General features: G+C 44.4%; 1 protein-coding gene across 4 annotated transcripts in view; it reads left to right on the plus strand.

Annotated features, from left to right (window-relative positions):
- unc13bb (unc-13 homolog Bb (C. elegans)) overlaps positions 1-15,232 on the plus strand; it is a 62,137-nt gene that overhangs the window by 34,464 nt on the left and 12,441 nt on the right. For all 4 annotated transcript variants that reach the window (XM_035392132.1, XM_035392134.1, XM_035392133.1 and 1 more), the window contains 10 exons: positions 1,058-1,126; positions 1,720-1,809; positions 2,232-2,369; positions 3,024-3,154; positions 3,933-4,018; positions 7,064-7,190; positions 7,562-7,658; positions 7,969-8,112; positions 9,959-10,036; positions 10,377-10,454. In XM_035392132.1, coding sequence (XP_035248023.1) covers positions 1,058-1,126; positions 1,720-1,809; positions 2,232-2,369; positions 3,024-3,154; positions 3,933-4,018; positions 7,064-7,190; positions 7,562-7,658; positions 7,969-8,112; positions 9,959-10,036; positions 10,377-10,454 — 1,038 coding nt within the window. The remainder of the gene's footprint in view (positions 1-1,057; positions 1,127-1,719; positions 1,810-2,231; positions 2,370-3,023; positions 3,155-3,932; positions 4,019-7,063; positions 7,191-7,561; positions 7,659-7,968; positions 8,113-9,958; positions 10,037-10,376; positions 10,455-15,232) is intronic.

A 15,232-nucleotide genomic window follows, 5' to 3' on the forward strand; every position in this document is an offset into this window, starting at 1 on the left:
GCTAACGGTACGCGGCGGAAGATTAATGGCATTCCGGAACGTTACCAGCAGCCGGGGCGTTCCGTCATTAGCCTCGCCGCTGCCCAGAGCTGTCCGGCTACATCAGATTTTTCTCTTTCCTTCCTTTTTCTAACCCTCTCTGCTCCAGGGGTCTCAAACTCCAGCCCTGGAGACCTGCGATGTCTGCAGCGTTGTTGTGGTGCCCTTTCAATCAGCAGCTAGTTCAGGCTCTAGGCCTCGGAAATGAAGCACTTCAGTGCTGAGACACCAAATACCAGCAGACGCCAAGGTCCTGAATTACTGCAGCTTGGGATCCCTCCCTTAGTCCATGCTTTGTGGTGAATACCGATGGCGACCCCGCGACCCTGATCAGGATTAAGCGGGCGTAGATAACGGATGCAGAGACACCAGGCGCGGGCTGCAGGTGCTCCAGCCTGCTCTGCCAGTGTGTCCCACGCACAGCTCCGATCGACCGCCGTCTGCATTTCTATCCCTATTTTTAATGCTGTGGCGGGATTGATCTGCTGGTCCCCGCCCCCCCACCCCCACCCCCGACAGAAAGCAGACGCTCCCACGTTAAGGATGACCTTGGGGCCGCTCTCCCACGGCCAGCCTTCCCAGCGCTCTCCGGGATCCCATCGGCACGGGGCACCACGTGCGCATCCATAACGTTTCAAGAGGCTTTCCGAGAGACTGCTGCCAAGTGTGCGAGGGGATTGTGGGAATGTGAATGGGTCCCCTCTGATTTCTCAATAATTTCATGTTTCCTAGGTTAATGTGCTTGATAGACAGTGGTTTCTCTCTCTCTTTTTCCACCTCTCTCTCTCTCTCTCTCTCTCTCTATCCCAAATTTTAATCACTGCTCTTAATTTTCTTGACAAGTGTTGCTAAAGCATTAAACTACCTAAATGATATTAACAACCCCCCAAGGAGGAATAAATCTCTCTCTCTCCTTCTTTCTGTCTCTCTGTCTGCCACGGCCACTCACTCATTCTGTTAAATTCTAATTCTCCATCTCTCCATCTCTCTTTTTCTCCTCTTTTGTCTCCTTCAACAGAAAGACCGGTTCGTTAAGCTCCTGGATCAGCTGCACAATTCTCTCCGCATCGACCTCTCCACGTACCGGGTGAGTTGGGGGGTCGGGGGTAGGGGGGGTGGGGGTGGGAGGTGGGGGGGGGGTCAGCCAGTGTCGCAGAGGCGCGGTCGGGGGTTCGCTGGGTGACGCTAAAAGCACCTTTGATCCTGAAGCCTGCTGCCCAGGAGCTGCTGTAGACAACGTGGCGTTGGAGCCCAGCCGCACACAGAAACACCCTGCCCATGGTTCTCAGAGCCTCGCGTAGTTGGGTAATCGCGTTTACGTACACAGCGCTGTATTATTTATGAGCTGTTCTGCAATAATGTGCCCAGAGACCGTGTGTTTATAAACCCATCCGTATCACGCGATTTTGTGCATCCTTCTACATAATCCCTGGAGGGTGCTTTCTAACGCTCATTAACTTTTCTAGGAACTCAGTATATCCCTGCTCATTTTTTAAATACTTATTTTGAGGTAGAACTCAAGAGCTCTAATGCTTGTCTGTCAGCTAACTCTGAAGCAGCATTGGATTGTGGAATGTTTTCAGCCGCTATATTTTAAAGGATTTTACGCGATTGAAACATCTTGCCCGTGTGTTTTATACTTTATTTGTATTTGTTTGCCCTCCTCCTCTCTCCGAACAGAACAACTTCCCCGCCAGCAGCAAGGACCGCCTGCAGGACCTGAAGTCCACCGTGGACCTGCTGACCAGCATCACCTTCTTCAGGATGAAAGTAGGCGCATTCCGGTGCTCTCTCTGTGAAGGAGAAACACGGCAGCTTGTAAAGAGGAAGAAGAACAGTGGACTTGATCAACTTCAGGAAAAGAGAGAATACAGAAGTGTAGCCTGTGTCCGCAGTGAAACAGACCTTTGTGTCAGTCTCTTTCTGTGAGAGGCTGGAGTCGTGTTTCCATTTAATGTGTGTGTGTGTACATGTGTGTGTGTGTGTGCATGTGTGTGTGCATGCATTGTGTGTGTGTAGGCATTCTTTCTGTGTGTGCGTGTATGCATTCTGTGTGTGTGTGTGTGTGCGCGTGTATGCAGTGTATGCATTGTGTGTGTGTGTGTGTGCTTGAGTGGATGTATGTACACATACATGTGTGCGGGTGTGTTTCTGTCTGTTCTGTATGCTCAATGTCTCCCCCTTGTGACCAGGTCCAGGAACTGCAGAGCCCCCCCAGGGCCAGCCAGGTGGTGCGTGACTGTGTGAAGGCCTGTCTCAACTCCACCTACGAGTACATCTTCAACAACTGCCAGGAACTGTACAGCCGCCAGTACCAGGCAGCAGACCCTGTGAGTGCCGTTCTATTCAAACAGTGCTGTACTCACACACTGGGACCCCAGGAGCACATCACTGGGGGTCCTTAAGGGGGGCCCTGAGGACTGAGCAGGGCCCTTAATCTCATAAACTGTATTTGTTGTACTTGTGCTTTAAGCCTCGTTCAGTTCTGGAAATATTATTGCGTGCAGGAATTGTACTGTTAGATTATTACATAATGTCTAATTACTTCATACAGTCCTCATTACTGTCTCCATTATTTCATATTGATCATATTACCACTACTACTGCTACAACTACTCTTATTGCAGCAGCTACTGCTGCTAGTACTCCCAATGCTAGTGCTGCTTTTGCTTATGTATTATTTTTTTTACGTGGGCCAGTACTTCTACTGCTCTTGATTAATAGCAATTATGATAATAATTTACCTGCCCCTACCTGACAAATTGCATCCCATTAAACTGAAAGGAACAATAGTCCTAATAGCCAGATCTGGGTAAGATAAATTTCTGGTGTAATTTTAACATTTTTGCTTGTAAAATTTGAAATAACTTCTGCAGATCCCTGTGAATTTCCATTGACTTGCCAGTATGTTTTTTTCAGTACTTTTTAATGCCTTGATTTAATGCCTTGATCTAAGGAGTTTGTTTCTGTTTGCTGTGTTTCAGAACAAAGAGGAGCTGCCATTGGAGGAACAGGGCCCCACCCACAAGAACCTGGATTTCTGGCCCAAGCTAATCACTCTCATTGTGTCCATCATTGAGGAAGACAGGAACTCCTACACCCCGGTCCTCAACCAGTCAGTACACACTCTGCAGCAGTCACAGTCAGTACACACTCTTACAGACTGTCAGGGTCAGTCAGTACACACTCTTACAGACTGTCAGGGTTAGTCAGTACACACTCTTACAGACTGTCAGGGTCAGTCTGTACACCCTCTTACAGACTGTCAGGGTCAGTCAGTACACCCTCTTACAGACTGTCAGGGTCAGTCAGTACACCCTCTTACAGACTGTCAGAGTCAGTCAGTATACACTCCTACAGACTGTCAGGGTCAGTCAGTACACACTCTTACAGACTGTCAGGGTCAGGCAGTACACACTCTTACAGACTGTCAGGGTCAGTCAGTACACACACTTACAGACTGTCAGGGTCAGTCAGTACACACACTTAAAGACTGTCAGGGTCAGTCAGTACACACTCTTATAGACTGTCAGGGTCAGTCAGTACACACTCTTAGCACTACCAGCAGCCACTCTGCATACACTGCTTTGTCCTGGTTGCAGATACCGTCCTCAACAAATCAGCAGAGCTCTGTACTTCAGTCATCAGCCAATCAGAATAAACTCTCCCGATCAGGGTGTCAAGCAAACAGCACAGCCTCTAAACCCCTGTTTCAGCCAATCACGTCTGCTCTCTGCCTCTATGCAGTGAGAGCACAGAGGGCTCGATTCTCAGTCCAGCGCAGGGATTTGTGCTGCCGTTCTCTCTGCGCTTGCCGTACAGTCAGTGCCCGTTTCGCCACGTGTTCCCTGTTCCGCCATCTTGAGCGCTCTTCCCTCACTCTGCCTCCCCAGGTTCCCCCAGGAGCTGAACGTAGGAAAGGTCTCTGCGGAGGTCATGTGGACGCTGTTCGCCCAGGACATGAAGTACGCCATGGAAGGTGAGGCTAGATTTATGTCTCTTGAAGGGGATTATGTTGCTATGATTGATAATTATGTTTTTTCTACACAGTAATATGTCCTGTGTTAATTCAACTGCAACAGAGTACATTCGAGTCCTATAGGGACCATATGTACTCTGTAAGAGTGTATTTAACAGTGAACATTTTACTGTGTGGTGTTGATTTGAGCTTTTCAACAGGAAGCCATGCATTTATCTTCATTCACAGTTATTGAGTTCTCAGACAATCAGGAGATTAATCCCCACAACCCACCCGGTTGATGGATATGGGGCTGTTGGCATGTGGGGAAGTTGTTTCAGACGTCAACATTGTTTCACGTGCTCACATTCATGGGTAGCACCGTGGCACAGTGGTTTGCTGGATACTCTTAGCGTGGAGTTTGCGTGTTCTCCCAGTGTTTACACGGGTTTCCTCTGGGTACCGCAGTGTCTTACCACAGTCCAAAGACATGCAGGCTCCAGGGCTCACTTGCAAAAGAGATGTCAATCTCGATGTGGCTACCCTGGTTAAATAACAGTTAAATACAAAAAACATGTAATGACCCTCACATGTGGACAAGGAAATATTCCACTGCTTACACATGCCTTTCTTCAGGTTTCCATGGTGTCTATTCAATAGGAATGTGATTGGTTTTGTTGTACACGCGTGATGATTGGTTTTGTGGGGCATGGAACCTACATCATTCTGGTTGTAGCCCTGTTCCCATGTGCTTGTTTGCTTCACTCCCAGCTCTTCTCCTCTGTCTGTCCACCGCCTCTTCATCTCCACCTCCCCTGACCTCTGACCTTTCTTGCAGTTATGGATAGCATTGATCACTATCACTGGGAGAAGGGTAAGCCAGGCTGTAGAGGACCAGTCCTGTAGGTTTCTTGCACCTGTAGGTTGAAACCCTTCTTTCTGTAGAATCCTCTTAGATCTTGTTTGGTTGACAGTGTGAATAAAAGGCTTTTAGATTAGTTAGAATGGTTCCCATTTAGGGTTAGTATTTTGATATTAAACTTAGTTTAGTTCAAATTACCTCTATCCTTATGACAAGTTTAGTTGGAAATAAACTGCAAAATGTTTTCTTTTAAAATGTGGCATAGGTCTGATAAAAGGGTGAGAAATTGTGCTCTCACTTTGGTTCTTAAGTTTTTCTGCTCCAGAACATCTTCATAAGCACAGCAGATGCATGACTTTAAAAACCTGATAAGAGTCTTAGATGTTGCTGGGATGTGCTGTGTCACCATAGATGCCATAAGGTACACTGGCATGACATCCCATAATACTTCAAGGTGATGATGGATGATGGCAGCCTATGACATTTTGTTTGCTTGGCAGAAGTGATTAACTGTAATTCCATCGTTATTAAGGTGTTATTGCAGTGCTTATGAAAGCTTTATTTGGGCTCCTCCATGGAAAGCGTGGCTAAAGTATTTTTCTGAGAATACGCAGGGCTCTGGAAAGCTCTTGCCTCTTTTCACAGCGCAAGTAAGGATCAGGTTTATCAGGGAGGAGAAGCTGTTCATTGCAATCCTGTTTTAAAGTGGTTTTAATGTGCAGATTTGCCGTGTTATTGGTAAACATGGCCGTTAGATCACACCCATGCAGTTATTTTTTCTTCTGTAATGCGCCTCATGACCTGTCACGCTGCCATTCTCTCTCTCTCTCTCTCTCTCTCGCTGTCTCTCCTTCCCCATGTTCTGTTTGTTTTCACATTTGTCCTCCAGCCCCCTCCACGTTCCGCATTCGAAGGCATGAATTTTACGCTGGTAAGAGAGTAGTGGTCTTCAATCCTCATGTTCTACACCCCTCCCCATCTCCAAATGCACACACCCCCCCATTGCCCAGATCTTTCTCTCTCTTTGTGTCTTTGTGTGTTCTTATGTTCTGCTATTCACCCCTCCATCTTGCTGTGAAACTCATTTAAGGCATTAAAGCCCGACTGAAAAAAGAAACGCTGTTGTTGCATTGTCCATGGGATTGTTCTGTGTCAAAAATGAAGGTGAGGAAAAATACAGTAATTTGGATAAACACATAGTGGCTGGCATTCTTAAACCTGCCTTTCATGAGTTATTATGTAATGTCCAGTAACCACTGTACTGTAGGTCCAATTATATGCTGTAAATCCTCTGGGCATAATTCTGAGCGCTTAATTACGAAAGTAAAAAAACTCTAATTAAGCTAAAGTTCTAGTGAGATGAACATAAAACATTAAATGGTGATTTTAAATGGTAAACTGCTTAATTGTTTCAGAGAAAACCCCTAGTTAGGCAGGCACTCATGGCACAGATTGAAAAGAGCCTTTCGGAAGAGCTGTGTGAAAGTGTGTTTCAAAGAGCAGCAGCTCACCTCTGGACTCCTCTGCTCGTGTGTGACCTTGTGGATCAGAGATATAGAAAAGGGCGGGCTCCCGAATCGCCTCTTCTCCGCCAGCATACTGTGCTGGATCAGATTAAATGCAGGCAAATGCCTCACGTTTTCTAGTCCTGGAAGAGGATGGTAGGATGGGGATATCGGGGTGTGTAGTGCGCACCTCCACAAATCAGCAGAGGACAAATCGCAAAACAAACACATCTCCCGCACACAGATGAGCTCTTCCGTTCATTCATTAAGTGTATCATTAAGTTTGGTGCAATTAACCTTTGTCAGGTTGGCTGGCTGTAGTGGAACAGACCTACCCAGTCAAAACCTTGTCTCTGACATTAATGAGTTAACTGACTTTATGGAAGAGGCTGTGAAGGTTAGATTGTTAGCATCAAGTGGTACAATTTCCCTCTCCTCTACGATGTCAACGTAACTGGTGCTTCTAAAAAAAATACAGTGTGAAAATGTTCAAAGGAATTGAACGTTTTTGTGAGTGCTGTCCTTTCTTTCTTTCCTGGAATTATATTCTCATTTCAGCAACAAAAGGACGTTTAAAAAGCAGTAGAGCGGGACAAATATCCTTCAGTTTGTCGACACTCCCACCAGGACAGCAGTATTTGTTTTTTTTTCCAGTCTGTCTGTGACTTGTTTATTAATGGAGCACCTGGTCATCCTCAGAGCACGAGAAGCACAAGCTGTGCAAGAGCGCCGACTACATGAACCTGCACTTCAAGGTCAAGTGGCTGTACAACGAGTATGTGAAGGACCTGCCCGCCTTCAAAGGGATCATTCCGGACTACCCTGCGTGAGTGGCCAGCACATTCATTATGTTACCTTACAGGCATTTTGCAGGCGCTCTTATGTAGAGCGACTTACAAAACTTTTTACATCGCATTTACATCTGCATCGATTTATACAGCTGCATATATACTGAAGCAATGCGGTTTAAGTACCTTGCTCAAGGGTACAACGGCAGTGCCCCACCCGGGAATCAAACCTGTGACCTTTAGGTTACAAGGCCAGCTCCTTACCCATTACACAACACTGCCGCCCTGGTCTTCACCCCCAGGTCTTCTGCCATTTCACACATCACTAGATGCCTGTATAACCTACTCTCTCTCTCTCTCATTCTGTATGTATCTCCCTCGTTCCCTCCGTCTCTCTCTCTCTCTGCAGCTGGTTCCTGCAGTTTGTTCTGCAGTGGCTGGATGAGAATGAGGAGGTCTCCATGGAGTTCATGCACGGGGCCCTGGAGCGGGACCGAAAGGACGGAGTACGTAGCGAGGATCCCGTACATTTCTGTTACTCTGGTCTGTCTGTGCTGTCGTGCTGTCTGTAGGTGTCATGTTACACCCCTGATCTCTATTCCAGGGGGATATGTTGTGTTTAAACAAAATGTGGTTTATCAGACTAAGCTCCTAAGCATGAGTCCACACTGTAGGTTCTTCACAGACATGGTTGAAATTAACCCCCCCCTTCCTCCTTCTCCATCTCTCCTATGTCTCTGCACCAACCCACCTTTCCACTACCTCCTCTCTATTTCTCATCCATCCCTCCATCCCCCTCCTCCGTTGCTCCTGCAGTTCCAGCAGACCTCAGAGCACGCCCTGTTCTCCTGCTCGGTGGTGGACGTCTTCACCCAGCTCAATCAGAGCTTCGAGATCATTAAGAAGCTGGAATGTCCCGACCCCAAGGTCATGGCCCATTACAGCCGCCGATTCGCCAAGGTAACCGCTCCCTCGTCACTCCCGAAACACGTTGAGGCTAGCCCCATTTCAGTAATGCTGTGGATCATACTACCCCACTGTGGCCTGTAAACTGATTACATTACAATTGTATTGTCATACCCTGAAAATGAAAGATGTATATTGATATGTAATATTATTATTATTCTTATTATTATTATTGTCATTATTAACCCATGTAATGGACTTTCCACATAAGAGGCAAGAAAAACAAGCACATAAATTAAAGATTAAAATAATACAGAATGAAAACACAAGCAAGTGTATTGAGCAGGGGGTATAACATAAGTTAAAGGCAGTACAATTCAAACATCCAGAATTAATGACTGCGAATGTTCACCAAGCTTTAAGCGCTGGTTTCTAAGAGGATTTGAAAGTACGGAGTGTCTGCAAAGCTCTGATAAAAATGTGACTGACTGTGGCACCCTCAGGTACTGAGAGAGCCCCCCCAGCTCTGATTGGTTACTGAGGAGTACCTCTTTAAACAAACATCCCCAGGTGCCCTTTAAGAGGCTGGCAAATATTTATTTGAAATTTGTAATACTTTGATTGTGGGTATTATTTGAAAATCCTTAATCAGAGCCCTGAGAATTGTCTCTGAAAGGTTATTAACAAAAACGTATACAGTCACGAGTAAGAAAATTTTTGTTAAAGTGTAAGCTTATTTAAAAATTGTTGTGATCTGTTTGACTTTAATGGAGTCTACTCTGCAGCGTTAAAGTCTTTCAAATGAAGTGTTTATCCTGGCTCCGCTGGTACTTCGATGTTGACATTACTGAGATGGCTTTGTTGGCTGCGGAAATTGCGTTTGGAGGGAGAACCGTGAGATCAGCGGAGGCTTTGGCGTTCGTATAATAGGGACTCGATACGTATTCATTAAATAAAAATGAACTGCATGAAAACAAAAGGCCCGAGGCCACACTGGGCACCCGGAGACATCTGTGGAACCTATTAAAGGATTGTTTCCGGGCATTTTGACTTTGCCTTCAGAAGGAACGGCGTTCGGCGCGGCACCCATGAAAAATTCATGGGGAGCTGTCAAGCTCACTTCCCGCTATTTAGCTGGAAAAGGCGGTGGCGGTAAACTGCGCGGGGGAGACGAGGCTCTGTTGTTTGCAGCTCATAATTCACCAACTCTCGCGCTTGTCTGGGTCCATTTCACCGTTCCTGTTTGAGGCTGCCTTGTGGGCGGAGCCTGAAGTGTTCCGATAGGCCAGGCCACTCCTCCCTCTTGCCAAGGTTGCGGGGTCCAGGGTTGGGAGTCGGTTTGATTTCAATATTGTCAATTTAGGATGCGAATTGAAATTAAATTTAATTAATTGGAAAGTCCTCAGAGGACACCATGAGCATTTTCCAGTTAAATTAGCAGAATTGACTGACTTGAAATAGTACCAAACCCAGACCAGGCAAGCTCATCTGCAGACTTGCAGACTGTTACAGTACAGTGCAGTCAGAGCATTGAGTAACTGAATTTGGCTTTACCATGGCTGGTATAAGGGCAGTCTCAGGTTTGTGGTTTAAAGCCAGAATAAATAAAAAATAAATTGTATATATCTCCAAAGCAGCTGGTACAGAAATGTTATGCCTCCAGCTATTATTGTTGCAGGCACAAAAAATATCCTTCATCGCACACAAAATAGTCTGGCCCAATCAAATATAGCCTGTCAAACTGAAATAATATACAAACATTATGTTTTAAGCTATTAGCTATTCTGATATAATGGTACATTAAGGGCTTTCCATATGCTTTATCAGTTTTAGGAAGTATGATTATTGGTAATAAGTTGCTTTGTCTTGTTTTCTTATTATTTTCTACCCACACTAACAGACCATTGCCAAAGTGCTCCAGAAGTACTGTGCCATTCTTACCAAGAGCTTCCCGACCTACTGTGACAAAGAAAAGATCGTAAGTATTTGTGTGGATTATTCATATTTATTTGTCAAATGATCAACAAACCAATGCGGCAATTGTCTCGCACTCTTAAACCAAGGTGTCCGAGAGCGCTGAATAGTAAAACAAAAAAAACAAAAAAAAAAACGATGAAATACAAAGGCAAAGAAATTCTTCAGCCAGTTACATACAGTTACATGTAAGAGACAGTTGCTTTTTAAAAGAAGCCATCGTTGAAGCAAGTTTTATTCATGGCTAGAAGAGAGCTCATTAAATAAGTCATTGCAAAGCATGCTGGGTAGCGCTGGCCTGCAGGGTCTAACTAATTGGCTGTCTCCCCCCCTCTGATTGGCAGCCCTGCGTGCTCATGAACAATGTGCAGCAGCTACGTGTTCAGCTGGAGAAGATGTTTGAGTCAATGGGAGCCAAGCAGGTGAGGAGGGAAGTCGGTGGGGAGTCCTCTGTGGGGGTGTGGCCTAAACCAGCTTCTTCCCAATGACTTTCAAAGGCGTCTGTTCGGCCTTGTGTTCACGGCACTCGGGTCAAAGCGGTTCTCTGCAGGATGGGGTCAGTTGTCACTTCAGAACTCCAGGTGCAAAGCCTCACCTGGGCTCATGGAGCAGCAGTCTGGTTTACAAGAAAAAAATGTAAAGTTGGATGTCCTCATGACGAGAGAAATGTTTGGTCAATGCTATGACTGGAGCGTCAGGGTTGAGGTCAACTGCATTTTTGGTTCTGGAGCTGAATTGAAAATCTACATTGATAATCACATGGAAGAGTTTACTGTGTAATGAGTATCTTACACAGGGGTCCACAATCTTATCCAGAAAGGGCCAGTGTGGGTGCAGGCTTTCACCTTGATTAATAGAATTAGGTGTGTAACTGCTTTGTTGAAACAAAAGCCTGCACCCCCACCGGCCCTTTCTGGATAAGATTGAGAATCCCTGATTCTAACACCCATGTCACTGATGAAGGTGGCAATGTTTGACATGTTTATATATTTGTGCTTTGTCTTTACTGAAAATTGGAGTGGAGTGGAGATCTTTTATGAATGAAGACAATGCTGTTAATCATAGGCAGTGAGCTGCGGAACAGCGATCGTGACTTGGCTTTGATAGGCTGTGATGGTCACTAATGTGGTGAAATTGCAATGAGGAATCTGCTGGCAGAGTCTGTTAGCGAACAGCAAGCTGTGTGTTGACTTCGCAAATGTCTGCGGTGGGCAATGTTGGGATGAATACTATTTCAATTCAAGTAATTCTGGCAGTTCAGGAAATTAATCGAAATTCCAATGAATTAACTGAAAAATATCCTCATAGGACATGTATGGGTGCTTTTTAATTCCTTTTTTGCATACATTAAAATGGGATTGTCCTCCATTTTATTTGTAAAGAGGGGAAAGCTGAGTCCTTTCGATTTACTGCTTTTACTGATTGACCCCATTGGCTGTCCATAGTAATCCTGAATGGAAATGTCCGTATAGGACAGTGTGTCTGGAGCATGCATCTGACCCAGGTGCTGTAATGGTGGAAATCAGTCCAGTCATTATGTATACTTCTGCAGGGCTATTTTGCATCAGGTTGACCCAGTCAGGCGTGTGGATGATGCAGAGTACTTGCTGTGTAGTGCCCCGTGCTGGGTGACTACGTTCATGAATGGGATGGCACACAATGTAACTAAACACAGGGAACAAACACGGTCCCTCATATAATTATGATGTGCTGTGGGCACACTACATAACCCCCCCCCCCCGTGGTCGTGCCTCCCCGCTCTGCTCTGAGTCATCTTACTTTTTGCTTGGCAACTCACTTGATCACATTAACAGCGCTCTCTAGTCCGAAAATACCTACAAGCCTTATGTGGATGTGCTCTTCAACCGTACCCTTAGCTAATCCGCCTGATGTAAACCGGTTTTAAAAGCATATTCGTTGCAGACGTTGGTTTTATTTGTGGTTTTTAAATGTGCTCTCTTGTGTATTTTGCATGTTGTTTTGTTTCCATGTTACTTGTTTGTTACGAGCCTCTTTGAATCCACTTGTACTCACTTCTGTGAAAACTGTTGGTGTTCTGTGTGGAGTCATGTCTTCACTATGAGGAGTCGACTGTTGTTTGCATCTTCCCTTCCTGGAATTTGAATGGAAGTAATCGTTGTATCTTTACATATCTTTCTTATGCAGATGGCAAGAGAGGAAGCCATGGTAGGTAAAGGCTAGAATCAGGGACAATTCGGTTCAATTCTGTCAGTTGAATAAATGAAGTGAATTGAATTGAAAGGGAATTGACCCCCAACTTGGGCTAGAATAGAATACTAATGTAGCACCCATCCATCAGTAGTGGAGTTCTGGAGTCCCTACTAATTAAGTAATCCCCATGTCCGCACCCCTGAATCACCTCTGGCCTAACGTGACAAAACGGTGAAAAAATGGTCTTACAGATTCTCCAGACTCAGCAGATACTGAGCTCCTGTGTTCCTTCGGTCCTCTCTGCTTCTGACCTACGGCCCTTTCTGGGTGGTAACAGTTTGTGGTGCTTTAATTCTGTACACATCATCCAGTGCCACAGTACTGTACATAATCACTCCCCTTGATGAATTTTCAGAAGGCCAATCGAATTGGAGCAATTTCATCGCAAGGGAGAAGAAATTTAGACAGAACTCTAGTGCTCAGATTAAGAATACGGAGCTGAGTATTGTGTGAGTCTGTGGTGTTCATCTCAGCCAAATATACAGTTGTGGTGTCGTGACTAGAAATTTTGTCTGGTCTTGCTGATCTGTGAGGGACCTGTGTCCACTTCTGTGTCTTTGCTTGATTTCACTGACAATTTAGGTTTCATGTTGCCCTGATCCCCACCCTCCATAGAGACCACAAGTGTGAAGTAGTGCCTCACCGCCCCTCGTTTCCTCCCCCTTCTAAACCGCTCCCGCTCTCAGAAATGGCGGGAAAAGCTGTGTTGGTTTTAGTGAAGATAAAGACAGCGATCTACTGAAGTGGTTGAGCCTTTGGGTGCTCTAAAACCTGCACATACCGCATTCCCACCAGACCTAGGGTTGAGTAGCCGCCCCCGTGAAAATCAGTCTAAACGTTCTCCTTTCCCGCTCTTCTTGAGATGGCTGAGGAGGTGGAGCTAGAGGAGGATGACGGACAGGTGGGTATGACTTTTGGTGAAGGGTGCCCAGTCCCATTTTTCCTGGGTTTTGCCCCCAATATTATTTATATCAGTGTTAATCTCAGCATTGCTATTGATTTGGCCAAGATTTAGACATGCATGTGCTCCCCTCCGTAGCACATAGGTTTAACCTTCAGGATTAACCTTTTTGTTTGTTTTATTATGAAACTACCCTGTACTTAATATGATTCTAAGACATATTTATAGAAATAAAGCTAATTTTGTACTTTTGCATTTGTTAGGGTAGTGTGAGTGTGTGCGTGTAGGTCTAGGGAGAAATCTTTTATTTGTGATTTTTATCTTTTTACTTTTCAACATATCCTTAGGTGGATAATTCTCACACAACTAATTCAAACCAATTTGACACAAACAGTTAAAAAAACACTCAATGGGGCCTTACAGATTTTAACTTTTACAATATTTCATAAATAAAAAGAAATATGGAAACTTTTTAAACGGCAAAGAGTTCAAAATAGTTTCATTCCAGTTTAATTTAGCTTCAGGTGCAAAATAATTTTGCATAAATATATTATTGTGGCATGGGGGTTTTCGATTTTATTGCTTTGCCCATAACATTTCATACTGAATTCAAATGTTTTATGGTCAGTGAAATTAACAAGAAACATTTTGTAGCTTGAAAAAAATTATATAATATAGAATAATTGCAGAAGGGTAAAATAATGAGACTGAGTTCTTGCCTCTCTCCATCCCCCTGATCTCTCCTGGCATCAGTCTCTGGATTTGGAAGCAAAGGTGAGTCTGAGGAAAGCTAGAAGTGGGGGGGGGGGGGCTGACTCCAGCAGCCCTCCCCCCCTTCTGCTGGATTCGTCTCCTGTAGCTCATCTCCCTTACAAACTCCTGATGACCAGCCAGAAAGTGACAGACAACCTTCATAGTGTGTAGTTGAACCAGGCCATGGTAGTGAGAAGAGTGGCACCAGCCGTTGCCGTGGACAACGGATAATGATGAATGAAAACGTAATGCGTTTTTTGCCAGGTTAATACTGTGCCATCATCTGCAGTAAAAAAAACAACAACAAAAAAACATTGTAGGAAGCCATCGACCTCTCGTGGAGTCTGAATATGGGAATAGGTGTGACTGAGATCAGTGTGTCCGCAGTGTTTCAAACCTATCAGAGACATGTGTTATTCTCTGTGCGTCTTAAGCTCCATTTCACGAATACTAACATTATAACACTGGTAGCAGCATTGAAATGCTTGCTGTAATTGTAATTTACATTTTGTACCCTATAGTCACGTAATTACACTGTTATTACAAGAGTAGTGGAAATGTTATTTTTATACTTCCATATTCATAAGGGTTTCTCCTTTCTGCAGTTAGTTCCTTATTCACTTTCCCCAGTACTAAAGCAATTGACAAAGCCATTTATGTAAATATAGCATGTTTTATGTTGTTTATTACACTGCTATTACAATGGTATTAATTATACACATGTCAGTTTCACACAAGCTGCCTGTTTTAAGGTGGTGATAAATGCTTTACGCTTTATTTATATATTGTTTTTATATGTTTTAGCTTTCTCATGCATTGTTTCGACATTTAGACTTTTTAAATTAATTGATGGAAATAAAATAACTGGCGCTTCTAATTACTGATAGGAGAACATTTTTGCTTCCCTGCACTTTGCAGTACTGACACACTTCCCAGGCTTCACCCAGGCTTCATTTCCATTGTGCGTATCTATTTAGCGAGATTGACAGTTGCCTCTGGCAGTTCCACATCATAATAGGCATTGGATTAAAAGGCCATTCAAGTGGAGCCCTCTTTGAATGGAAGAAAGGTCAAGAGAGAAAAACTGACAGCTAATGCATAAAGAATCAAATATTGTAAAATATGCAAACTGAACTGCCTGTTGAATTATGTCATATTGTGAGCTTAGAATTGCATGATCGGTGTCAGCAGGCATTGTAGTGTTTAAAAACCATGCTTTAGAACTCTCAATTCCAGTGTCATAGCATAGCTTTGTGTGACATCTGTTCATTTTACCTCATAAAATGATTATTAGGTATTTAATCTTTTGTACAG

Source organism: Anguilla anguilla, chromosome 14, assembly GCF_013347855.1.
Source record: "Anguilla anguilla isolate fAngAng1 chromosome 14, fAngAng1.pri, whole genome shotgun sequence".
In the NCBI taxonomy this organism is placed as follows: domain Eukaryota; kingdom Metazoa; phylum Chordata; class Actinopteri; order Anguilliformes; family Anguillidae; genus Anguilla; species Anguilla anguilla.